The 25,631-nt window shown below is 51.6% G+C and overlaps 2 protein-coding genes across 2 annotated transcripts; both read left to right on the top strand.

The window, feature by feature from the left end:
- Positions 1 to 2,527: 2,527 nt before the first annotated feature.
- Positions 2,528 to 19,235, top strand: LOC130261528 (centrosome-associated protein CEP250-like). Its single transcript, XM_056507835.1, has 21 exons — positions 2,528 to 3,350; positions 4,267 to 4,314; positions 4,461 to 4,693; positions 5,134 to 5,281; positions 6,026 to 6,196; positions 6,715 to 6,995; positions 7,850 to 8,009; positions 8,574 to 8,814; positions 9,349 to 9,482; positions 9,687 to 10,001; positions 10,740 to 10,933; positions 12,043 to 12,170; positions 12,349 to 12,518; positions 13,268 to 13,438; positions 14,052 to 14,186; positions 14,463 to 14,606; positions 15,063 to 15,238; positions 16,518 to 16,677; positions 17,241 to 17,544; positions 18,136 to 18,315; positions 19,231 to 19,235. Exons 1-21 carry the CDS (start codon positions 3,336 to 3,338, stop codon positions 19,233 to 19,235), a joined length of 3,513 nt encoding a protein of 1,170 aa, XP_056363810.1. The 5' UTR covers positions 2,528 to 3,335.
- LOC130261368 (uncharacterized) lies at positions 18,987 to 25,629 on the top strand. The gene is made up of 6 exons (XM_056507501.1): positions 18,987 to 19,503; positions 20,012 to 20,149; positions 20,649 to 20,786; positions 21,173 to 21,286; positions 21,992 to 22,126; positions 22,513 to 25,629. The coding sequence occupies exons 1-6, from the start codon at positions 19,258 to 19,260 to the stop codon at positions 22,666 to 22,668; spliced, it is 927 nt and encodes a 308-aa protein (XP_056363476.1). The 5' UTR covers positions 18,987 to 19,257; the 3' UTR covers positions 22,669 to 25,629.
- Positions 25,630 to 25,631: the final 2 nt, after the last annotated feature.

Here is a 25,631-nt window from a genome sequence, read left to right as displayed (position 1 = left end):
TGTTGAGGACTACCCAGACACCTTCAGGACTCTGGCCCCTCACATTCCCCTCATATCTCCCCCTATATCCCCTCTCAGCTGGAGCTCCTCTACCTGGGGAGGAGGAGAGAATAAACCAGTATAAACCAGTCCAGACTGGGGCAGCTGGGGAAAATTCAGAGTCACGAGGGGGCACTGAGAGCGTGGCAGGGGAGGGGCGGGAGTGATCGGCGAGGGGAGGGCGGGGAGCAGTTCCCGCCTCAGCCAAACTCCCCTCAGCGATTGGCTGGGCGGGGCGGGAGCAGTTCCCGCCTCAGCCAAACTCCCCTCAGCGATTGGCTGGGCGGGGCGGGAGCAGTTCCCGCCTCAGCCAAACTCCCCTCAGCGATTGGCTGGGCGGGGCGGGGCGGGAGCAGTTCCCGCCTCAGCCAAACTCCCCTCAGCGATTGGCTGGGCGGGGCGGGAGCAGTTCCCGCCTCAGCCAAACTCCCCTCAGCGATTGGCTGGAAGGGACGGGGCGGGGCAGGAGCAGTTCCCGCCTCAGCCAAGCTCCCCTCAGCTGGGGGGGTACCAAATAGAACCCAAAAAATCCTCAAAACCTCCGTGACATTACAATAAAATTGACGAAGATGGAATAAATTTGAATAAGTATGAAATATATAAGGCCATATTTTAGTTACATTTGAACATTTAAACAATGGAGGGTGGAAAAGACGGACTGTGCAGTGAAATGCGAAAAAAACCCAAGAAAAGCCCAAAACCCCTTTAAGAGTTCCTCAAAATTAAGTAAAATTGAATAGAAGCGTAATAAAGGTGAATAAATATTAATGAATTGAAGCCATAGTTAATGTGCAATTTAAAAATGGAGAGGTGTAAAATAGGACTTGGGGTGCTAAAACACATCAAGAAAGCACCAAAAAACTCCAACCCTCAAATTCCCCTCACGCCTGGGCTGGCTGTCCTGCAGCTCAAGTAGAAGAGTCCTCCAGCAGCTCAGGGGAGCAGCAGCCCTCCTACTGATGCACAGCCTGTGGAGAAAGGGGACAGTGGCCCAAATGTGTGCTTTGGAAATCTGAGCTGGGTTCCTAAATGGTGTCAGAACTCTCTCTGTAATAGAGCTGTGGTGGCTGAGGGATGTATGTGGGAAGGGCTTTCCTGCCACGAACTGGACTTGTTGACCATTTGAGCTCAGGGGCAGTCTGGGAGCCTGTTCCTTTCCCCTCCCCAAGGTCAGAGTGTTGGTGAGGGTGGAGCTGGAGGCTGTCTCTGCTCCTACAGCCGGTACTGTGGGGCTGCAGATGCTGCAGCCAGCGTGGGCTTGATGCCCAGAGGAGCTGCAACAGAGACTACACAGAGTTAAGGGGAATAAAATGGGTATTTATTGAGAGGCCTGCAAAGGCCACACCCTGGCAGTACCAGAGCCACAGTGACCCCTGCCTGGATGGCTCCAAGATGGAAGCAAAAGAGGGCCTGGTCACATGATCTCACATCTTTATAGACTTTAGTGTATTTGCATACAGGAGTCAACCATCCAATTAATAGTCTCAAATTGTAAGGTTTCATCCGCCCTCCTTTCACATTGTTCATTCTTAGGGCCTGGAGTTTGAAGAAACTGTCCTTGAGTCCATAGCTGAAATTGGACTATTTTGTCTTTGTCACTCTAAGCACAACGGAAAAGCATATCCAAGCAGAACAGAAAACTCAGAACTTAAGGCATCAGGCTTGTCTGAGCCGGGCCTTGTGCCTCTTCCAGGTGTCCCTGCTGCAGTCACAGCTGGCCCAGGACTGATAGCACTGGCAGAACTACACTGAGAGCTGCTCCAGGACCAGGCAGGAGCTGTCAGACCTTCACCAGGAGCTCGCCTGCTCCTTTCCAGCTCTGCTCAAGGAGCCCAAGGCTGCTCTTGTTGAACAGAGACTTGAAGCTGCATTGGTCTCTGAACCTTAACTTGGCACTGACATCCTTGGGCCATCAATCACTGCAAAGACAGGCCCTGGAGATGGCAGGTGCAGCTCTTCTCTTCCACGGAGAATTTGTGCCCTGCTCAGAAGCCAGTTCCTGTCAACTGGGCACCGAAATCCTCCCCAGGACACAGACAAGTGCTATCGAAGATGAGAGTAAAAAACACCTGCCAAAGCTTTTCCAAGCAGACCCATTTGGTTCTTGAAGGTCTCTTCCTAGTGAGGAATCTTTGATGTAAGCAGCAAGACTTTTCTTCTGCCTGGAAGATCTGGTGATATATTGCCAAACAGAGAGCGGAGAAAGAAATGCACTCATGGCTGTCTCATAATTCTTAATCTCTTTTATGAACCTTAAACACTGCTGGCATTTCTCTGTAGGAATTTGAAAAGCCCCTGAAACACCATTTTTCCTCCTCATGTAATTGTTTTAACACAAAGCGTTACTTTCCATGAATACTTGTAAGCACCAAGAACCTTTTTAGGCTTTATCTTACACCTCTAGTTTGTCAGGGAAGACAGAAGAATTCCTGTGACTTAGGAACTAAGCACATCCCTAAAGAGCTTGCAGGTCTTGAGAATGCTGAGCCTTAAAACTGGTGCTGTCTAGACCAGACAGCTGGAACTCATGCTCTGAGCCAGGGCCCTGCCTGGCACGGCTGTGGGGACACGGGGGAGGCAGGGCAGGTGCCAGGGCCAGCAGGGAGCTGGGATGGGGAGAGCCTGGGAGGGCCATTCCACCAGCCCCTGGAACGATGGGCTTTGCACCATGGCAACCGTCAACAGGCCATGGAATGTTGGAATGCTGGGGTTTGGACCCTGGCAACAATCGACAGCTCCTGGCTCATTGGGGTTTGGACCCTGGAGCTGTCAACAGCTCGTGACCATTGGGGCTCAGACCTCGCAAAGGCCGACGGCACCTTGCTTGTGTGCTATTGACCTTGTGAAGGACAGCGATATTTGGAGATTGGGGTTAGACCCTGCAAAGGCCAAGAGCCTTTGGAAATTGGGGTTAGACCCTGCAAAGGCCAAGGGCCTTTGGAGATTGGGGTTCAGACCCTGAAAAAGTCAACAACATCTAGACATTGGGGTTCAGACCCTGCAAAGGCCAAGGGCCTTTGGGCACTGGGGTTCAGACCCTGCAAAGGCCAAGGGCCTTTGGGCACTGGGGTTTAGACCCTGCAAAGGCCAAGAGCCTTTGGAGATTGGGGCTGGACCCTGCAAAAGTCAACAACATCTAGACATTGAGGTTCAGACCCCGCAAAGGCCAAGGGCCTTTGGAGATTGGGGTTCAGACCCTGAAAAAGTCAACAACATCTAGACATTGGGGTTTAGACCCTGCAAAAGTCAACGACCTTTGGACACGGATCTGGTCATTGTTCGTGCCAAAGGAGGAGATGGACACCCGGCGGGTGAGTGAAAAAGCCACTGCTCTCCTTGTGCCAGGCCCAGCAGGGGCCTGGCTGGGCCTGGGCTATGCCTCAGGGAATAGCAAGGGATTAACAGTTGGCTGTTCCAGAGCTGGCTGCAGCTTTGGTGCTTGGACAGGCCTGGGAGGGAATGGGGGGCTCCTGGCCATCCCAGAGCACAGCCACATCTCCTGCTCCATCCTTGTCCCACTGGAGGCTGTGGGCACAAACAAGGGAGCAGCTTTTCATTGCCTTCCCTTCAGCCCAATTTACAGTGCAGCCTCAGTGCTTCCCAGAGGCAAAAATGGGTTTTTCCCTGACGTCTCCAAGATGATCCCCAGAGGCCCAGAGGAGGCCATGGGATTAATAGGAAGATGCTCCAAGGGCTGGAGCACCTGCGCCAAGGAAAAAGGATGCTAGAGTTGGGGTTTTTCAGCCTGTAGAAGGTTCCAGGGTGACCTTAGAGCCCCTTGCAATGCCTGAGGGGGCTGCAAGAGAGCTGGAGAGGGACTTAAGCCAGAGGCCTGCAGGGACAGGACAAGGGACAGTGTCTTCCCACTGAGTCATGGCACGGGTGGATGGGATATTGGGAGGGAATTCTGCCCTGTGAGGGTGCTGAGGCCCTGGCACAGATTGCCCAGAGAAGCTGTGATTGCCCCTGGATCCCTGGGAGTGTTCAAGGCCAAGTTGGACTGGGCTCTGGGCAGCTCCCCTTCTGCTGTTCTTAGAAGTGATGAGACACCTTCCAGCATGTTCGTTTGTGCTGCTGTCAAACTACTGGGCTGGAAATATTCCAAAGGAGGAGGGGAAGAGCTCAGCTGGAATTGCTGTGCTCTGGGACAGCCTGGGAGGCACTGAGAGGTGGCTGCCTCAGGAGCAGCCATGCAGTCTGAGTGTGCTCTGCCCTGTGCTCTTCCAGGGAGCTCGAGGCCTTTCTCACCGGGGACGCTCCTCCACATCCCCTGAGGTGAGTAAACAGTGCTGAGCTGGTGGGATTTTGAAACTGGTTCTCCATAAATGGAAGCTGGTTCTTGTGAGATCAGAAGAGGCATCTCAGTGGCACTTTGGAATAGGAACAGATTACCTGAATAACAGCTGGATGTGGGCTTTCAGGTGCTGTTAGATGACAGTGACAGCATGGGCAATTCCATCATCTGCACTGACAGTCCTGGGAACATGCCCTCAACTCCGGCATCCACTGATGAACAGCATCCCTTGGAATTGGTTCAGGAAGCCACAGAGAATTGTGAGCGCTTGCAGCAGCATTTTGAGAAAATGGCAGAGAAATGCCAGAGGCTCAGAAGCCGCCAGCAGCACATAGAATGTCTGCTAGAAGAAATCAGAAGGTGAATATTTCCTCCTCCACTGCAGCATTCCAGAGGCAATTTGCTTCCAGGCCTGGGATTTCAGAGGGGTCCTGGGAGAAGAAATCACCTGCCCTACCATGCATAGGCCTCAGCGTGGCTCTCAAGCATCATCCTGTCTGGGTTTTTCATGCTCTATTGTGACTCCCAAGGCTGGCTAGGCAATGCAGAGCCATGTTGGAAGAGAAGATTCCTTCTCACCATGCTCCTTCCCTGAATTCTGTTCTGCCCAGCCACTGCTTCTCACTGAAGGAAGGCAAAATCCTGCCTTCCTTTCCCTTTGCCTCTGGAGGATTTCCTTGGGAGGGAAGGAACAAGGTCTTCCTTAGCCCACTGCGCCCTGCTCCATCCTGGAGTGCTGCAAATGGGATTGGTGACCCCTCAGGCCTCTTTGTTCTTCTGACTGAGCCTTGTCTCTGCAGTGACTGTGCAAATGTTGAGAAGTCCAAGGAAGTGCTGCAGCAATGCATTGGAATCCCGGAGCCAGGAGCCTTGAGTCTGTGTCAGAACACTGAGCAGAGGAAGGAAGGTTCAGCCCAGGCAGAAAAGGCAGAGCAGGACAGCATGGAGGTTGGTTTTGGAAATGAGACTAGTTTTCCCTTGAAACTTTTCTTGCCCCTTCTTGTATAGTGGAGGACTTGGCTGCACTCGGGGGAGATGACCCCTCATTGCAGAGCGAGCTGGAAATCAAGGCACAGACATTGGAGGAATTGCAGCTTCAGAGGGATCTGCTGGAGCAAGAGAGGGATGATGTTACCACAGCTCTGGACACCTTATTGCTAGGCAGCACCTGTGAGAGTGGGAGTTGTGCCAGCCAGATCAGCCCAGATGCTGTTTCTGGCAGTAGAAGCCAGGGCCACTGCTGTGCACACCTGGCTCAGGATTGCCCATGAATTTACTAGCCAGGGATACGTGTTCATCAGCAACGTTGTATATGCTTCTGCAAAATTTCTTTGGGCAGCTACAGAACCTCTTAAACAGGGATTGGAGCTGGGGAAGGGTCTGGAGCCCAGGTGGGACAAGGAGGGGCTGAGGGAGTTCCTCTGTTGGTCAGTCCTTGAGTCTGGGGTATCAGAGAGGAGAAGGTGACACCTCCTGTTCTGGCTGGACTCAATGCTTGGGAAGGTTTTTCCCAAAAGAAATGATTCCATGAGTCTCCTTTTAAATTCCAGGACAGGACACAGTTTCTGGAGTGCAGAAAGTCAATGCTGTTGTCTTTTCAGGCTGGGGGTTGTGGGAGGGATGAAAATTCACATTTTTAAGCGAGGAGCTTGCCTGGGATATAATCTTGAAGGTATTTCCTCTCCTCCTCAGGAAGGTGAATGTGAAATGCACCATGCAGAGATGCTGAAGCAATGGGAAACAGAGAAGGCAGAGAGAGAGCAGGAGCACCAGAAGGTGCTGTTTGAGATGAGGCAGAAAGCTGCCACCCTGCCAACCCAACAAGAAGAGGAACAAACTAGATTTGAAAATGCCAGGCAAGAGGTAATGATTGTGAAAGGAGAACTGGTGTGATTTTTTGCAAGGCTGGAGCTGTGGGAGATGGCAGGATATGGGCTGTGTGGAGCATGTTCTCCATGTCTTCTACATTGAATTTGGGGTGCTGAAAGGTGAACAGGGCAATCTTTGGGCCCAGGAATGAGCCCTCTGATAGGAAGCCAGGCAGAAACATCAGCTTTCAGCTGAGATGTGAGTGCTGCTCTTGTGCTCTGTTTTTGTAAGACGTACTTCAGAGCATCTTCACTCTTCTCTTCCTGCTGCACTTTAGGTGTGTACTGGCAGGTGTTCATAGCCAAAGTGAGTTTATAGGATTTCTTTTCTGTGGGCGTGGGGAGGGCACAGCAGGAATGCTGACAAGCTGTCCATATCCATTGTGAATCTGGTGCTGTCAGGTCAGGGAGAAATGGGAGGTTGTCCTTTACCTTTCCTCATGGGCTCTGCTGTGGCTGACAGTGACAAGCTGTGGCTGCAGCCTCTGACTGCTCTCTTCTGTTTGACTGGAGGTGGGAGAGTTGACATCTCAGCTGGCAGCCTCCCAAGAGTCCCAGGAATCGATCGTCCAGAGAGAGGAGCAAGATGTGAGCTGGGCCCAGGAAGAGTCAAGGCAGAAGCTGTTGGACATTGAAGACATCCAGAAGATGCTGGAGGAGGCAGAAAATAAGAATAAGAAGCTGCAAATATACCTGGAAATCCTGGACAGGAAATGGAATCAATGGGAAGAAGTGGCACTGCAAAATTCCCAATTGCAGGCTTCAGTGACCGTCCTAGAGAAGGAGAAAGCCAGGTAAAGGAAAAGCCTGTGGGATTCTGCTTTGTGGTGAATGGATTCCCTCTTGGCCATCTTTGCACATGCCAGGAGCTCTGGCAGCATTTCCTAAGTGGCAGAATCTGAACTCTCCAAGCAGACACGTCTCATCTCAGTGCTGAATCACATTTTCTTGTCCTTGATGCCTTTAGTTAAAGCTTTTCTGAAGACAAAGGCTCTTGGGGTAGCTCTTTCCCTCTGGGGGCTGTTGTGTTGTTAGGTTAGGTGGGTGTGTTAACACTGCTCAGGCTGCAGTGGAAGGAGGTGGATATATCCATCAGCTCCACCTTGGGTCCTGTAACTTGAAGCCTCTGGGATCTGGATCAGCCTGGCATCTGATGCCTTTGCTGGGCAGAACCATCTTAAGGCCCTGATTGCTGATCTAGGCCAGATTGTCCTCGGTGGCACCCAAAAACCAAGAATGTCTCTGTTGGATCATTCCTCATAAAGTGCCCCCCACTGCCTGGAGGGTGTCAAGCATGGTAACTGCCACCCTCCACAATCACAGGCATTACTGACTGCAAAAAATGCAAGAAACAAGACCAAGGTTAGGGGGGCTCCTCCAACTGATCAAGTCCTGCCAGTCTTCAGTGCCACAGGATTCACATTTCCATCTGAAAAAGAAGGCAGGGCATATAGGCAGGAACTTTTAATTCTTTCAGGACCAAAAGCAGAGTGGGCACATGCTGGGCTGTGACTGCATGGGGAGCAAACAGCCAAGTGTTTTAGACAAAGCTCATCAGACAGAGCAGCTTTTCCCCGGTGTGGTGCAAGTTCTAAGAGTTTATAAACTGGGATATCATGTAGTAATGAGCTGTATGCTTTCCTTCTAGGCTGATTCTGGCTCTGGAGGAAAAGAACCTGTGCCTCAGAACCCTGGAGGAAAAGAACCTGGCCCTGAACAATCAGGTGTCACATTTTCGTTCTGCTCTTCAGGAGACTAAGCAGATCCGTTCTGACCATAAAAGAGAACTGCAGGAGCTCAACACCCAGGTGAGCTGTGCACTGGCATCCTCTTCTCCATGGACACACACCACCACCTTTGGCTTGGAGGCCCCAACCTCTTTCCCCTCCCAGCAGCATCCACTGCTGGCATGTTCTGCCCATGGCTGCTGCTGCACCCTGAGGCCAAGGCTGGACCTGGTGTATGCTGCCAATGTTTTCCCCCATTCTCTTGTGGGTCCCAGCAGGAAATCTGGGAGGAGAATCAGCAGCAGACTCCTTTGGAGCTTCTCTGTCCCTGTGTTAGCAGAGTTGTCCCAGATGGAGTTGGTGCCTGAGCAATGAGGGGACACAGACGTGGCTATGGCAGGCTGGGCAGGGCACTTGCACCGCAGCCAGTTCAGGCAGTGTTCAGAGCTGCAGCCTCAAGGGTGTCCATTGCCTTCCTTTCCCTGTTTTCTCCACTTTTGTCTCCAATGGAATCCTTGGTTCTGCACCTTCTGCTTTCTGCATGTTTTTTGCCTGAAGTCCTTTCTCCTTCATTGCTCTCCCTACTCCCTGCTCTGCTGCCTCAGGAGCAGCCCTGTCCCTGAGGCTCTGTGCATCCATTTCCAGACCTGGGCTCTGCTGGAGGCAGTGATGGAGAAGGCATCTCACCAGGAGACTCAACACAAGCAGCTGGAAACTGAGGTGTCTGAGCTGCATGTGAGGCTCCAAAGCTCTGAGGAAAGAGCAGAGGCCATGGCCACACAGTGTAAGGCCATGGATCTGGAGCTGAGGAAGATGCAGGCTCAGAGAGACCAACTAAATGCTCAAAATCAGGAGCTGCAGAAACTGTTGGAGGAAAATGAGCAAGGTACAGCTTCTCTCTCATCCATTCACTGCCCTATCCTGTCTCACCAGTGGGGATTTCTAATCCCATGCACAGGAAAAGGGGAGTGCTCAGACAGTGCAGATGGGAAAACACAACCAGGAGGAGATTTATCCATAGTAGTGCCAGTGAAAGCTTTTTCCCAAGAAAGATGCCATGGCTGGCAGTGCCATCTGCCTGTGCTATGGCTGATCCTGTGCACAGCTGGTGCCTTTCAGGTGATGTCTGTGCTAAGGAGCTGTAGCTGGATGTCTCAGCTCAATTCCTCCAAACTCCAGCCCCTGCAGAGCCCCCAGGCTATTGATCCCCCTGGAGCAGGGCTGCACAGGCTCCTTGGCCTCTCTTGGATTGCTTACTCTGCACAAGCCCAAGTTTCCTTAATTTCTGTCACCTTTGGAGCCCTTGTGGGCTTAGGGTCTGTGAAACACAGGCAGGCAGAGAAGACAGTGCTGTTGTCTCTGCAGGATGCACATCAGTTTGCCTTTGCTTTGCTTTTCTCCATCTCCTTCTCTGCTGCAGCGATATGGAGGGAAGAACAGCAGAAGACCACTCTAGAAACTGCCCTGAAAGAAGAGGCTGAGACGCTTCGTCAGGAGGTGGCATCTCTGCAGAGGAGATTGGGGAGCCTGGAGAAGGAAAGGAAGGATTTGCTGGTGAGATTGGCAGATGCCACAAAGGGCCTCTCTGTACCTCTGTTTGCACCTTGTGTTAGTAGTTCTAAGAAGCAACTTTTCCAGTTTAACTTTTCTAATTTCAATCTTCTGAATAAGGAGGAAAAGATGTTGTAGTCATGTCATCTGGTATGAGAAGCAAACTGAGAGAGGGAATGAGTGACCCTTTTCCTCCCTGTTTTGCAGCGTGAACGGGAATTGTACCAGCAGCAGCTGAGAGAGCTGGAAAAGAAGAATGAGATGCGTGCAGCTGAGATGCAAAGTGGGAATGGAGTAACCCAGGAGAGTGAAGGCATGCAGGAAGAGTTGGAGCATCAATTTTATGGGGTTCCTGCCACCTTGGAACAGAGAGGAAGAGGAGAACTCGAAGGGAGAGGGAACGCTCAAGTCCTGACTGCTGCACTGATCAAGAGTGAAAAGGCCAAAGGGACATTGAAGAAAGATTTAGCAGTCCTACAGAGAAGGGCTCCTGACACTTGCACGGGCTGGTGTCTTCTCCAGGTAGGCTTTAGCATTGCCCTTGAGTCCACTGCAACATCCCTGAAATATTCCAGTGATGTTTCCCATGAACAATTGGGACTGTCTATCCCTGTGAGTCCAGGCCTGCTTGGGCAAAGCAGTCTGGGCTGCAGCAGGCAGCCTTGTCTGTGTGCCCTGCTCCAACCAGAGAGCATTGACTGTCAGATTGTTTCCTGGCACACCTGGAATGATTGATACAGCTCTGGAGCTTGCTGTTCAAATCATCTCCTGGCCAAAAGCTGGGCTTGGGGAGCTGCTTCTCCTGTACCCACGTGAGGGGAGGTGACACATGGAGATTTGGATTTGGTGTGGGGAGGAATGGAGCAGGTGAGCAGAGTGATTGATGGACTAAACCCAGCAGAGTTTTGGACCAATGCCTGAACAGCAGCTGCACTGCTGGTGTTTAGAGTACATTGTATAGGCAGTTGTGGAAGATGCAGTATTTCTGGGTGACATCACGGAGTCTGGAGTAGGGATGTTTGTTGGGAAGGTGCTGTCTGGTCCCAGGCAAGGCACAGGGCCTAACAAAGCACTTCCAAGGGAACAGTGCCAGAGGCTCTTGGAGCCCAGGCTGTCAGAACTGCATAGGGCAGATGCTGTGAAACGTTGAGCCCAGAGCACAGGTGCTTCTTGTCCTCTGGCTGCCTGCGAGGTGGCACTGGCTGGCTCTGTACAGGGCTCCCGAGGAAGGGCTCAAGTTCTACCTTGTTCTGCTTCCAGGCTTCCCAGCAGCAAGAGTCATTGAGCCGGGCTCTGGAGCAGCTGCGCCGGGAATCCTCTGGCCAAGGGCACGCACTGGCCCAGGTGTGCAGAGAGAAGGAGCTGCTGGGCCAGGAGAAGGCTGCCCTTGAGGGCCGACTGGCAGCCATGGAACAGCAGCAACATGACCTTTCCAAGCAGCTGGCAGAGACCAGGTAAAGGCAGGGAGCAGACCCTTTCAGATGTTTTTACATTCCATGAACAGAAAATATATGAGTCTCAAGAAAATAAAATATGCCCCAATGTGAAGGTGATTTTTCTGACACCTAAAGGCAGCAAAGCACTCGTGAGCCTTGGACTCCTGTTTGTCAGGAGTGAGCCAGGACAAGAGTCTCTTCTGTCCCCCTGCAGAGCAGCTTGGAAGTGCTGATGAGAGAAGGGCTGTGAGCAGAGTCTGGGCTCTTGCTCGTCAGCCCAGCCTGTTTGGGCGCAGCTACCCTGTGTCATAGGTCAGGAACAGCAACTGAAGGTTTGGCTGTTGAGGTCCAGTTGGGCTGGGCTGTCTGTGCTATGCCAGGCCGTAAGGAAGGCCTGGGCACTCCCTCAGAGGGCCCTGCTTTTCCACTGGAATGGCACAAATGTTACGAATGAGGCCAGCAACCTCTCATAGGTTAACTTGTTAATTAAATTAACAACTGAGAGCGGGGACTCGAGATGAGCCCGAGCCCCTCGCGAAAAACCAGAAAATAAAAAACAGTGTGCCACACCGGGTGCTCCTTTGGAGTGGAGTTTCCGCTGTAGACAAGGTGCCGGGCCCCTGGGCAGTATTTATGTTCTTAGCTCCTCACGGATTGGTGCGTTTGTCGATCCTCGTTCCGATTGGCTCCTTTCCTGGTCACTGGTTGGTTTATACAGTGTGCAATCTGAGCCAATCATTTCAGAACACTCAGTTCTTATAGGTTGGCTCGTTGTCCAATCACAGTTCGGGTTGGTGTCCTCGCCTCATGAGGTAATTTTCTAGAAAGTTCTCTACACTCAACCAAGCGAATACATCAGCGATTCTCATAGAACCATTCATGATCAATTCACAACTTCACAACAACTAATTAACAATTTACAATTTCATTACATTAATCAATAAGTCTTAATCCCACCCCAGAACATTAACTCATTTATAACACAAATGTGTCTTCTCTGGATGAGTTTGCATGTCACTCCTTTTCCATACTCAGCAGTGGGGATCATGAGCAACATCATCCTGGAATAACCAGCTGTGGGTGGCAGGAGCAGGCAACTCATGTCTCTCTGTGTTTGCAACTTGTAGCTCAGCAAAGGAGAGCCTGGAATCCAGCCTGTTTGCTGCTCAGCAGCAGATAGCTCAGCTGGAGGAGACCAGGAACCATCTGGAGGCTCAAATGCTCACAGTCATGCAGGCCAAGGAGGTGATACAAGGTGAGAACCTTGTGTGCTTTGTTTGTGGTGCTGCCCCTGACTAGAGAAGCTAAGCACCCTGTCCAGCCACCTCTGTCCACAGGGCTTCAGAGGAGTGGTGGGGCTGGAGGCACTGAAAGGGCCTGAGGTTAGTCAAGTCACTAAAGACTCTGACTTTTGCTGTTGGTCACGTTTGCAGGAGAAGTGAAGTGCCTGCAACGTGAGCTGGAAGCAGAGAGAGCTCTCAGGAGGCAGGAACAGGAAGGCACAGCTCAGCAGCTCTTGCAGGCAGAGCAGCAGCATCAAGAAAGCCTCAGGCTGCAGAAAGCTGCTCAGCAACTGGAACTAAACAAGCTCCTGCAAGACCTGGTAGGGGACAGTACGCTTCCGAATTGTCCAAGCTGGCCCTGTGGGTTGGTTTAGCACAGGCAGAGCCTGAGGGTGTGCAAGGACAGCAATCCTCTGCCAGAGGCCTCCTGCTGCTGGGCGGGGCAGCAGAGCCAGTGGCTCGGGCTTGGAGGCGAGTGAAGGCCCCAGCATGGTGCAGGGGCAGGAAATGCAGCCACAGCTTCAGTGAGGGCATAAGATGAGTTCCAGAGCAGGTTGGGCAGTGCCCAAGGGCAGGATCGTCCCCGAGTCCCAGCTGCCACAGGGCAGATGCCAACGTGGGGAAGGTGCCAACGTGGGGCAGATGCCAACAGTGCTGCGCGCTGCAGGCGTGGGAACTCAGTTTCTTCCTTGCTGTGCTTCCATGGTGGACACAGGGATCAGCTTTGGGCTGGAAGCAAATGGAACAGGCCCCTTGTGTCCAGTGCTTCAGTCCTTGTGACTGGGGCATCAGAGAGGGGAAGGTGACACCTCCTGTTCTGAGTGGTTGGAACAAAATGCTTGGGAAGGTCTTTGCCAACAGAAATGATTCCATGAGTCTGTGATTCATGTGCCCTCTGAGCCTCCTTTTAAATTCCATGACAGGACACAGTTTTCTGGAGTGCAGAAAGCCAGTGCTGTTGTCTTTTCAGGTTGGGAGTTGTGGGTGGGATGAAGCTTCATTTTTTTCAGCAATGAGGTAGTATTCCTGTTGGACTTGATGTTGCAAATTTTTTTCCTTCTCTCTTTAGGCAAGTGAGCGTGAAAGGCACCATGCAGAGATGCTGAAGCAATGGGAAACAGAGAAGGCAGAGAGAGAGCAGGAGCACCAGAAGGTGCTGTTTGAGATGAGGCAGAAAGTTGGCACACTGCAGGCTGAACAAGAAAAGGAACGAACTAGATTTGAAAATGCCAGGCAAGAGGTAATGATTGTGAAAGGAGAACTGGTGTGATTTTTTGCAAGGCTGGAGCTGTGGGAGATGGCAGGATATGGGCTGTGTGGAGCATGTTCTCCATGTCTTCTACATTGAATTTGGGGTGCTGAAAGGTGAACAGGGCAATCTTTGGGCCCAGGAATGAGCCCTCTGATAGGAAGCCAGGCAGAAACATCAGCTTTCAGCTGAGATGTGAGTGCTGCTCTTGTGCTCTGTTTTTGTAAGACGTACTTCAGAGCATCTTCACTGTTCTCTTCCTGCTGCACTTTAGGTGTGTACTGGCAGGTGTTCATAGCCAAAGTGAGTTTATAGGATTTCTTTTCTGTGGACATGGGGCGGGCAAAGCAGGAATGCTGACACCATACAGAAAAATCTTTTTAAACCTCATCTGGAGTATTTCTGAGCAGTAACCCAGAGATGTCTTCGGGGCTGTGTTCTAATCCCTTCCTGGGAAGCTGTGGCTGCCCCGGGGCAGAGTGGCCCAGGGGAGCAGCAGCCAAGTGCTCTGAGAGTGTGTGAGCCCTTCAGTCTCTGCCTCTTGCCACACAGGGCAAACATTGCAGGGCAAATGTGAAGCTCTCTGCTCCTTCCTTCTGTGCAGGTGCTGCTGGAAGAGCAGAATGAGAGGAGTGCTTTATCAGAAGCACTGCTCCAAATTCGTGGAGAGCTCAGCCGAGCCTGCCAGCAGATCCAGCAGCTCAGGCAGGAGGTGAAAGAGCAGCAAGAGAAGAGGCAGGTAAGTGTGAGTAGGCAGGGAACAGAGTGCTGGGCAGTGACAAGGGCACAAGAGGCAGCTCCTGGGACTGAGGAGGGAAGGGCTGCTTCAGGCCCTGGGACCACAGAGCCTGGCATGCTCCAGAGCTCAGTCACAGGAAGGAGGGCTTGCAGAGGAAGCAGAGCTGGCTAGAGAAGCCAAAAGAAGTAGCTGGAGGAATGGCATTTTGAGACAGCAAATGGAAAAAGCTGAGCCTGAGGACAGGTCCCAGGAAGTTGTTCTGCATTTTGTTGCCAGACCATCAAGGCAGAGCTGCAAGCTGAGCTGCAGGAAGCTCGCAGTGAATTCCAGGCAGCACAAAAGAGGCACAAGGAGGAGCTACAAGGCATCAAGGAGGAAATGAATCTCCTCCTTGAGCAGAGGGAGGCTCTACAAAAGCAGGTGAGTGAAACAGCTGTGACAGCACAGTCATCCAGGGAGGGATCTGTGGCCTTCTTGCTTTTCCATGGCAGAGCAGCAGCTGATGGGGTGATCCCTGGGGCTGCCTGGTCCTGTGCTGTCCATGGTAGCTGCTCTGAAGGACACTCAGTGCTCTGCTTAATCTCCCTGCTGCCCTGGACAGCTGGGTTAGTGCTCTGGGCTGTTGGCCAGCAACCATCAGCATGGATTCCTGCTGGCCTCTTCTTGCTAGCCTTGGTTTGGGAGGTGCATTTTCAGGTGCCCTTGGTGGTCCACGTTGAAACTGCAACAAGCTGTCCATATCCATTGTGAATCTGGTGCTGTCAGGACTGGGAGAAATGGGAGGTTGTCCTTTACCTTTCCTCACGGGCTGTGTTGTGGCTGACAGTGACAAGCTGTGGCTGCAGCCTCTGACTGCTCTGTTCTGTTTGACTGGAGGTGGGAGAGTTGACATCTCAGCTGGCAGCCTCCCAAGAGTCCCAGGAAGCGATCGTCCGGAGAGCACAGAAGGATGTGAGTGAGGCCCAGGAGCAATCAAGGCAGAAGCTGTTGGAGGTCAAACACATCCAGAAGATGCTGGAGGAGGCAGAAAATAAGAACAAGAACCTGCAAATGTACCTGCAGAACCTAGGGAGGATATGGAGTCAAGGGGAAGAAGTGGCAGAGCAAATTTCCCAATTGGAGGCTGCTGTGCATGTCCTAGCAGGGGAAAAAGCCAGGTAAAGGAAAGCCTGTGGGATTCTGCATTGTGGTGAATGGATTCCCTCTTGGCCATCTTTGCACATGCCAGGAGCTCTGGCAGCATTTCCTAAGTGGCAGAATCTGAACTCTCCAAGCAGACACGTCTCATTATCTCAGTGCTGAATCACATTTTATTTTCCTTGATGCCTTTAGTTAAAGCTTTTCTGAAGACAAAGGCTCTTGGGGTAGCTCTTTCCCTCTGGGGACTGTTGTGTTGTTAGGTTAGGTGGGTGTGTTTAAGGAGGTGGATACATCCATCAGCTCCACCTTGGGTCCTGTAACTTGAAGCCTCTGGGATCTGGATCAGCCTGGCATCTGATGCCTTTGCTGGGCAGAACCATCTTAAGGCCCTGATTGCTGATCTAGGCCAGATTGTCCTCGGTGGCACCCAAAAACCAAGAATGTCTCTGTTGGATCATTCCTCATAAAGTGCCCCCCACTGCCTGGAGGGTGTCAAGCATGGTAACTGCCACCCTCCACAATCACAGGCATTACTGACTGCAAAAAATGCAAGAAACAAGACCAAGGTAAGGGGGGCTCCTCCAACTGATCAAGTCCTGCCAGTCTTCAGTGCCACAGGATTCTTCTTCCAAGTAGAAGACAAAGGAAGGCAGGGCACTCTTGCTTGTCTGGAGGTTTCTGCATCTTCCAGCAGCTTGTGCTCCAAGCCTCTGTTGCCACTTCTGCCTTCAGCTTTTGTTTCTCCAGCTGAAAGTAGGATGGGTGCTGGTAAATCTTAGGGAACTTCCTGGAGATTCCCAAGCTGTAGGGTGTTGCTTCTCCTCTCTGGACATACAAATTGGTGGAAGGAAATGTCTCTTCCATGTTGACCAAATCTTGCCCCCTTGGAGCCTGTTTAGTCAGAAGAAAATTGTTCCCCTCCCCTAATGTCTTCATTGCAAGACTTTTTTTGGTTTGTATTCACATTCCCATCTGAAAAAGAAGGCAGGGCATGTAGGCAGGAACTTTTAATTCTTTCAGGACCAAAAGCAGAGTGGGCACATGCTGGGCTGTGACTGCATGGGGAGCAAACAGCCAAGTTGTTTAGGCAAAGCTCATCAGACAGAGCAGCTTTTCCCCGGTGTGGTGCAAGTCCTAAGAGTTTATAAACTGGGATATCATGTAGTAATGAGCTGTATGCTTTCCTTCTAGGCTGATTCTGGCTCTGGAGGAAAAGAACCTGTGCCTCAGAACCCTGGAGGAAAAGAACCTGGCCCTGAACAATCACGTGTTTCAGTTTCATTCTGCTCTTCAGCAGGCTCAGCAGCTCTTTTCAAACCGCACAAAACAACTGCAGGAGCTCAACAGCCAGGTGAGCTGTGCACTGGCATCCTCTTCTCCATGGACACACACCACCACCTTTGGCTTGGAGGCCCCAACCTCTTTCCCCTCCCAGTAGCATCCACTGCTGGCATGTTCTGCCCATGGCTGCTGCTGCACCCTGAGGCCAAGGCTGGACCTGGTGTATGCTGCCAATGTTTTCCCCCATTCTCTTGTGGGTCCCAGCAGGAAACTGGGAGGAGAAGCAGCAGCAGACTCCTTTGGAGCTTCTCTGTCCCTGTGTTAGCAGAGTTGTCCCAGATGGAGTTGGTGCCTGAGCAATGTGGGGACACAGACGTGGCTATGGCAGGCTGGGCAGGGCGCTTGCACCGCAGCCAGTTCAGGCAGTGTTCAGAGCTGCAGCCTCAAGGGTGTCCATTGCCTTCCTTTCCCTGTTTTCTCCACTTTTGTCTCCATTGCAATCCTTGGTTCTGCGCCTTCTGCTTTCTGCATGTTTTTTGCCTGAAGTCCTTTCTCCTTCATTGCTCTCCCTACTCCCTGCTCTGCTGCCTCAGGAGCAGCCCTGTCCCTGAGGCTCTGTGCATCCATTTCCAGATCCAGGCCCTGCAGGACACAGTGCTGGAGGTGGAGGCTGCCAAGGCCACTCGAGAGAAGGAGCTGCTGCAGGAGCTGGAAAAGGCCCGGGCAGGAGAACGGTGCTTGAAGGCCTCTGTGCATGTGCTGGAGACTGAGGTGTCTGACCTGCGTGTGAGCCTCCAAAAATGTGATGACAAAGCTCTTGCCTGGGCCATACAGTCTAACACCTCAGAGCTGGAGCTGAGGAAGGCTCAGGCTCAGGCGAAGAAACTCAAAGCCCGCAACGAGGAGCTGCAGAATGAGTTGGAGGAAAGCGAGCGAGGTACAGCTTCCCCTCTCCCAGCTGATGAACCATCCTGTCTCACCAGTGAGGATCTCTGGTCCCATGCACAGGAAAAGGTCCCGGAGATGTCAGAGGGGAAAACATAAGCAGCAGGAGATTTATCCATTGTAGTGCCAGTGAAAGCCTTTTCTCTAGAAAAGGCTGTGCCATCTACCTGTGCTATGGCTGATCCTGTGCACAGCTGGTGCCTTCCAGGTGGTGTCTGTGCTAAGGAGCTGTAGCTGGATGTCTCAGCTCAATTCCTCCAAACTCCAGCCCCTGCAGAGCCCCCAGGCTATTGATCCCCCTGGAGCAGGGCTGCACAGGCTCCTTGGCCTCTCTTGGATTGCTCACTCTGCACAAGCCCAAGAGCAAACACATTTTCCTAATCCTCTGAACCCTGCCCCTTTCATTCCTACTTTTTTCTTTGGGTGGAAGTTTCCTTCATTTCTGTCAGCTTTGGAGCCATTGTGGACCTAGGGCCTGTGAAACACAGGCAGGCAGAGAAGACAGTGCTCTTGTGTCTTCAGAATGCACATCAGTTTGCCTTTGCTTTGCTTCTCCCCCTCTCCTTCCCCTTCCCTGCTGCAGATTGGTTGAATGCAGAACTCAAGCACAATTCTCGAGAAACTCTCCTGGAGAAAGAGGCCACTAAAACGAAGGAAGAGGCTGAGACACTTCGTCAGGAGGTGGCATCTCTGCGGAGGAAATTGGGGAACCTGGAGAAGGAAAGGAAGGATTTGCTGGTGAGATTGGCAGATGCCACAAGGGGCCAGTTTGTAGCTCTGGACCTTGTGTTAATAGTTCTAAGGAGCACCTTTTTCCAGTTTAACTTTTCTAATTCCAATCTTCTGAATAAGGAGGAAAAGATGTTGTAGTCATGTCAAAGCCACTTAGTGCTGAGGCTGCTGATTTTCCTCCATGATGGAGTTCTGTGCCCTAGAAGTTTTAGTTCTCAATGTCCACACTGTCTCTACTGGCATTGCATGGTTTGGGCAATTCCTCATGTGCTAAGCCATGTTCACATTAATCAGTATCTGGATCTGGAAGGAGGGGTGAGAAGAGCAAGTTTGCTGTTCATAGAAAGGTGTTTGGCCTTGGCCATCTGAGAGCAGCCAGTGGGGAGAGAAGAGAGGAAAGCCAAGTGCTGATGCAGAGAAGGACGTGTGCCTGCAAGGGGGAACTGGTCCTGAGTGGCAGCAGAGAATGACAGCCTGATCTGGCCAGTGCTGCTCCAAGACAGGGCAGTGGGGCTCTCGGGACGGTGCCATGGAAACTCTACACAGGAGAGGTGGAAAACCACTGCTGTTGCCCCAGCCCCAGGGAATGGAATGCTGGGGTTGTTTGCTCTTCCCTTCCTCCCTGCTGGAGAGCACACTCTCGTGGCACTGCCTAAATCCTGCCTAGCATGGACTTGAAATCCTGGCTGCAGTTCTGGCAGCTCCTCCCCAAAGGAACACTGGAGTGGAGCTGCAAGAGGTCAGGGAAGGGCAGGAAGGAAGCTGGGATGGGCTGAGTGAGCTGGGAAAATGCAGCATCAAGGGGGGTCCAGCAAAGGTCTGCAGCATCCTGCATGGCAGAGAGAGAGGGGCAGCCTGTGCCTGCCCCTGGGACAGGAGTCCAGATCTGGGATGAGAAGCAAACCGAGAGAGGGAATGAGTGACCCTTTTTCTCCCTCTTTTGCAGCATGAACGGGACTTGCACCAGCAGCAGATGAGAGAGCTGGAAAAGAAGAATGAGATGCATGCAGCTGAGATGCAAAGTCAGGAGGGAAGAATGCTGCCCAAGGAGCAACTGGACATTGAAAAGGAAACCAAGCAGCAAGTGGTGGACCTTGAGGCTGCTGCTTTGAAGGAAGGGAGAGGGAGCACTCTGAGTGCTGCACTGTCCAAGTATAAGATTGCCAGGGGGGCTCTGAAGAAACCATTTGCCTTCCTGAAGGGAAAGACATGTCTCCAGGTTAGCACTGGCATTGAGCTTCAATCCACTGCAATGTCCCTGAAATATTCCAGTGATGTTTCCCATGAACAATTGGGACTTTCTATCCCTGTGAGTCCAGGCCTGCTTGGGCAAAGCAGTCTGGGCTGCAGCAGGTAGCCTTGTCTATGTGCCCTGCTCCAACCAGAGAGCATTGACTGCCAGATTGTTTCCTGGCACACCTGGAATGATTGATACAGCTCTGGAGCTTGCTGTTCAAATCATCTCCTGGCCAAAAGCTGGGCTTGGGGAGCTGCTTCCTCTGTGGCCATGCAAGGGGAGGCAACACGTGGAGATTTGGATTTGGTGTGGGGAGGAATGGAGCAGGTGAACAGAGTGATGGACTAAACCCAGCAGAGTTTTGTACTGAGAAGGCTGAACAGCAGCTGCACTGCTGGTGCTTTGAGGATGCTTCCTGTGATGGAGATTTCTGAGGTTCAGCTTGTGTGGAGCTTGAAATAAGGGAATCATCTCTCTGTATACCTTGCAGGCTGTTGGATCACAGGAGGAGCATCTGTTATTTATGTCAGAGACCATCCTGAAATCTGAGAAACCAGTTGCATCACAAGAAAAGGAGAAGACAAAGTGGCCTGAATGGAGCACTGAGCCCAGGAGAACTGGCGAGCAGGTAAAATGGTCTTTTGCTGGCTCTGCAAAGCCTCAGGCTCCTCTGGAATACAAGCCTGTGATGTCAGGAAAGAGGAGCTGGAGGAGTTTGAAGCCCTCAGCAGTGCTTGAAGGCTCCTTCTCCCCCTGGGCTTGGTTGCCTACATTGTGCTCTGCTCCTATGTGGAATGCTCTGAAGCTGGGAGAGGAAGAGTTTGCTCCCTGCCCTTGGGCTGGCTCTGCAGGGGTTTGCTATTGAAATTGGCTCCAGACCAAAAGCTGGGCATGGGGAGCTGCTTCTCCTGTGTCCAGGCAAGGGTGGGCAACACGTGGGGCTTTGGATTCTGTGTGCAAAGGAATGGAGCAGGTGAACAGAGTGATGAACTAAACTAAGCAGAGTTTTGTAGCAAGGGCTGAAGAGCAGCTGCACTGCTGGTGCTTCGAGGATGCTTCCCAGTACCGAGATTTCTGAAGTACAGCTTTTGTGGTGTTGGAAATAAGGGAATCATCTCCTCTCTCAGGCTGCTGGAGCAGAAGGAGAGCAGCTGTCAGAGAACTCCAGGAAGGCCATGGAGTGTGTGCGGGATGTGGTTGCAACATCAGCAGAAGACAAGGCAGAGAAGCGTGAATCAACCACTGACCCCAGGAGGACTTATGAGGTAAAATGGGCTTTCAGTGCCTGTGCAGAGCCTCAGGCTCCTCTGGAACAGGGCACGTGAGCCCAGACAGCGCTTTGGAGTCCTCTGCTTGTTTCCTTGCCTCTCCCTGTCCCTGCTGTGGGCACAGCCTTTTGTTTGTTCTCTCTGTTGTGGCAGCCCATGGCTTTCACAAAGGCACCTTCACTCCACTGCCTCCCTCCCTGGCCCCGTGTCCCAGGACACACACTGGCCTCTCTTGCACAGCTGCCAGCGAGAGCTTCTTGCCCCCAGTGTTGTCTGGTGCAATTCAGGGTGTCTGAGCAGAGATCTCCTTGCATTGATGTCCAGAGGTCCTTTTGCTTCATGTGTGCTGACAGGTTTCTGTGACTCTCTCTCCCAATGTGCAGGTGGCCCCTGAAGGGAGGAGTGTTGAGAGAACACGTAGCAGTGCGTACATCCCGGATACCATTAGACAGGATGTGCCCCAGTCTGCCCAGCAGGGTATGCCAACTTCTGCAGAGGTGAGAAAAGACTGTTCCTTGGTGGCAGAAACACAGCCTTTGGCAAAGCACAAGTCCTTCAGAAAGCAGAGGAGCAGTTGTGAGCTGAGCTGTTTTCCCCAAGCCAGACAAGCTCTGAGTGCTGCTCCCAGGGCTGGCATCTCCTGCATCTCAGAGCAGACAGAGGGCACTCTACCAGAGCTGCTGAGGCTGCACGTGCTGCAAAGCCAGCATGAGGTGGGAGCAGCTGGATCTGCTGCCAGCCAGCCCAGAGCCACAAGCCCATGGTGTCAAGAAAGAGGAGCTGGAGGAGTTTGAAGCCCTCAGCAGTGCTTGAAGGCTCCTTCTCCCCCTGGGCTTGGTTGCCTACATTGTGCTCTGCTCCCGTGTGGAATGCTCTGAAGCTGGGAGAGGAAGAGTTTGCTCCCTGCCCTTGGGCTGGCTCTGCAGGGGTTTGCTATTGAAATTGGCTCCAGACCAAAAGCTGGGCATGGGGAGCTGCTTCTCCTGTGTCCAGGCAAGGGTGGGCAACACGTGGGGCTTTGGATTCTGTGTGCAAAGGAATGGAGCAGGTGAACAGAGTGATGAACTAAACTAAGCAGAGTTTTGTAGCAAGGGCAGAAGAGCAGCTGCACTGCTGGTGCTTCGAGGATGCTTCCCAGTACCAAGATTTCTGAAGTACAGCTTTTGTGGTGTTGGAAATAAGGGAATCATCTCCTCTCTCAGGCTGCTGGAGCAGAAGGAGAGCAGCTGTCAGAGAACTCCAGGAAGGCCATGGAGTGTCTGCGGTGCAGGGCTGCAACAGCAGAAGACAAGGCAGAGAAGCGTGAATCAACCACTGACCCCAGGAGGACTTATGAGGTAAAATGGGCTTTCAGTGCCTGTGCAGAGCCTCAGGCTCCTCTGGAACAGGGCACGTGAGCCCAGACAGCGCTTTGGAGTCCTCTGCTTGTTTCCTTGCCTCTCCCTGTCCCTGCTGTGGGCACAGCCTTTTGTTTGTTCTCTCTGTTGTGGCAGCCCATGGCTTTCACAAAGGCACCTTCACTCCACTGCCTCCCTCCCTGGCCCCGTGTCCCAGGACACACACTGGCCTCTCTTGCACAGCTGCCAGCGAGAGCTTCTTGCCCCCAGTGTTGTCTGGTGCAATTCAGGGTGTCTGAGCAGAGATCTCCTTGCATTGATATCCAGAGGTCCTTTTGCTCCATGTGTGCTGACAGGTTTCTCTGACTCTCTCTCCCAATGTGCAGGTGGCACCTGAAGGGAGAAGTACCAGAACTTTTAGGAGAGTGTTCCCCCCAGACTACTTTACCTTGCCTGTCCCCGAGTCTGTCCAGGAAAATACTTCAAGTTCTGAAGGAGAAAAGTCATCCAGTAGCTCAGGGGAGCAGCAGGCCTCCTGCTGATGCACAGCCTGTGGAGAAAGGGGACAGTGCTTTGGAAATGAGAGGCTCCCCCAGGGCCATGCAGAGCCAGCTGCCCAGGATGTGTCCACGTGGCTTTTGAGTCCCTCCAGCCATGGAGACTCCAGCACCTCCCTGGGCAGCTGCCCCAGGGCTCAGCCACCCTCCCAGTGCAGAAGTGTCTCCTGAGCTCGGAGGGCCCCTCCTGTGTGTCACTTTGTGTCACTGGGGCTGTCCTGGCCCTGTCCCCTCTGCAGCCTCCCCCTGGGTATTTATCCTGAGCCTGCTCTGCTCCAGGCTGGGCAGTCCCAGCTCTCTCAGGCTCTCCTCATGGCAGAGATGCTCCAGCCCCTCCATATCTTCCTGGCCCTGTGCTGGACTCTGTCCAGCCTGTCCCTGTCTCCTGTACTGGGCAACCCAGCTCTGGCCCAGCACTCCAGGGCTGGCCTCACTGGTATAGGGCAGAGGGGAAGGATCCTCTCCCTCCACTGGCTGTGACACTGCTTACAGAAAGAATTGGCAGGATTTACAAGAAGGATTTTTGTTCCAAATCTTATTTGGGAAAAACTGTAGTGATCCATGCTCCCTCTCAGTAGCAGTGAGTAAAGGAAAAGTGGTTCTGTTTTTGGTGAGAATGGATGTCAGCTGCACAGGAACCATGCCAGTCTGGTGTGACCTATTGTGGGAAGGAGCACTCTGAGGGAGGTAAAAGCTGGCATGAAGAGATTCTTCAAAGACTCTTCTTCAAAGCATAGAAGCCCCTGTTAGGATCAGGAACAATTCTTAGGCAAAGGCTGAAACTGTACTTCTGTGAATTCCTTTACCTCCCAGATCAATTTTTCCATTAATGATGACAGATCAAAGTTGAAAGTTGCCCAGCTGATAATTCACTCATCTTCCTAGGACATTAGAATAGAAGGGAAGAATTCTTGATCCTGAAAACATTCAGGAACTGGCTGAGGATGAGAAGGTCAAGGGTTGAGGGCATAATTTAAAAGAAGATAACTTAGGAAGGTGAAAAGCAGAATCACAATCCTGGGTGACAGGAGATCAACTGAATCAAGAACTTCTGATCAACCTCATCTCAGAAAGGAGGAATGTGGAAAAAAACCTGTGGAAGAAGAATCAAGTTATCCTTGAGGAGTGTACAGACATTCTGGTGAAAGTGGGAGAATAGTTAGGGAGCTCTTGAGCCAGGCATACACCAGGTGTGAGGACCAGAGGAAGCTACAGCAGCTGTCTGTTGTCTTCAAAAAAGCCTGGCCAGCGAAGGTGGCTCCTGAGAACTTCAAAGAACATTACAGCAGTCTTAAAGATGGGCACAAAGGAGGCTCTGCAGAAGAACCACAAGCTAATCAGCTCCTCTGGAATCCCTGGGAAGGTAATGGAGAAAATCCTCCTGGACACCTTTTGAAACAACTGAGAGGGAAGGACATTGGGAACAGCCAGCACAGATTTACCACGGGGAAATGGTGCCTGGCCAAGCTGATTGACTCTGTGAATAATGGAAGACCAGGAATGGTGTTGCCTGACATTGCAAAGCATTCAACAGCCCTGCAGTCTCCTCACAGCCCGACTGGTGAGATATGGGCCGAGGGAATGGCGAGGTGAATGGAAAACTGCCCAAACCAGCGGCCTCAGTGCTGCTGGATCAGGTATGAAGTGGTCAGGTTGTGGTGACACCACTCACAGATCATCCCTGGAGCCACTATAACTGTTGATTAATGACTAATATTTATATGCAGAGGATGTCTCCTCTAGGAAAATGTGTGCCATGAAACTTTACAATGGGATGTTCATTCAACCAGGGACACGTTTTCATCACAAGATACTTCCTAGCTCCTACATGAATATTACTTTTCCCAGAACTACTTTACCCACCTCTGCCCCTTCTTGCAAGTCGTTTTATGGTCTTAGAGGGTCATCTAAAGGGGTCTCTGGTGATCATATTCACTGAGAGACCCCAAAATTGTAAGTGCCCTTGCCTTGATCTTCTCTTAGGGCATGCACTGCTGTTTCTTGTTACTTAACTTTGCTACAAAACCCACCTTGGTTCCTTCTTATCTGTTTATACACTGCTTCCAGCTCTGGTTAGCATCCTGTGTGTCTACTTTTACATTCTTTTCTCAAATTTGCTGGTTATTCTTTAAGCTCCATTTTGCAACTGAAAATTTCTCTTTTCCATGTTGTCTGTCACAGTGAGTGGTGGCAATGCATCTTCCTGGCTGGAGCCACCCCCATTTCCATGCAGTCTTGGCCCAATGAGATGACCCAGTCTACTCAGGAGCTGCACTTTGACCTTGTCAGGGAGTACCCAATGGACACGATGCCATGGCAGCTTGGCAACCTCTGGATTTGTCCTCCCTATAGCAATGTCTCACCTCAGCATAGAATCCCAGACTGCTTTGGGCTGGAGGGACCTCAAAGCTGTGATAATTGATACAAGATTTGTGTTAATCATTAAAGTATTAGGGTTTGTACAAAATAGAATACTAAGGCCTGAAGTGAAGCATGAACACTAGACAGAGGAAAATATATGATTCAGTCATTCTGTTTAAAATTTCCCTGTTATGAACATTATGTTTTCTACATAAGTTGGATCTACAAGTAGTTTTCAAAATTAGACCTTCCGATACTCTGATAGATTTTGCAAAATCAGACTTGCTGCCTTTCTTCAATCAATGCTGCTTATCTATAAAGACCAGACTTGCCGATTTTCGCCGGTTTTATCTACCAAGACCAGATGAGACTTGACTATCGCCCAGAGACTTTACGGATGTTTATTTCAACCACCACTGCTTGCCTGGCAAAATTGTGACAGCAAAAAAACAAAAATTATTGATGACAACGAGAGACCATACCATAAAAAGAGGCTGCAAACCAAGGAGCGTGGAGTGGGCGGTGTCCCTTCATGTTCCCCAGCGCTGCTTGCTCTATGTAAAATAAAGCAATTAAATTGTGCTCAA

The sequence above is a fragment of the Oenanthe melanoleuca genome, chromosome 20, assembly GCF_029582105.1.
Source record: "Oenanthe melanoleuca isolate GR-GAL-2019-014 chromosome 20, OMel1.0, whole genome shotgun sequence".
Lineage (NCBI taxonomy): Eukaryota > Metazoa > Chordata > Aves > Passeriformes > Muscicapidae > Oenanthe > Oenanthe melanoleuca.
The sequence above is the reverse complement of the archived record's forward strand: the minus strand, read 5'-3'. Positions and strand labels throughout refer to the sequence as shown.

Bases quoted from the DNA above. Each gene is read 5' to 3' on its own strand.
- LOC130261528 (XM_056507835.1), top strand. The intron at 8,010-8,573 runs GTGAGCTGTGCA...ATCCATTTCCAG, and splicing joins TGCAGGAGCTCAACACCCAG to ACCTGGGCTCTGCTGGAGGC. The intron at 13,439-14,051 runs GTAATGATTGTG...CCTTCTGTGCAG, and splicing joins TTGAAAATGCCAGGCAAGAG to GTGCTGCTGGAAGAGCAGAA.
- LOC130261368 (XM_056507501.1), top strand. From the start codon at position 19,258: ATGAGAGAGCTGGAAAAGAAGAATGAGATGCATGCAGCTGAGATGCAA. The intron at 19,504-20,011 runs GTTAGCACTGGC...TATACCTTGCAG, and splicing joins AGGGAAAGACATGTCTCCAG to GCTGTTGGATCACAGGAGGA. The intron at 20,787-21,172 runs GTAAAATGGGCT...CCCAATGTGCAG, and splicing joins ACCCCAGGAGGACTTATGAG to GTGGCCCCTGAAGGGAGGAG.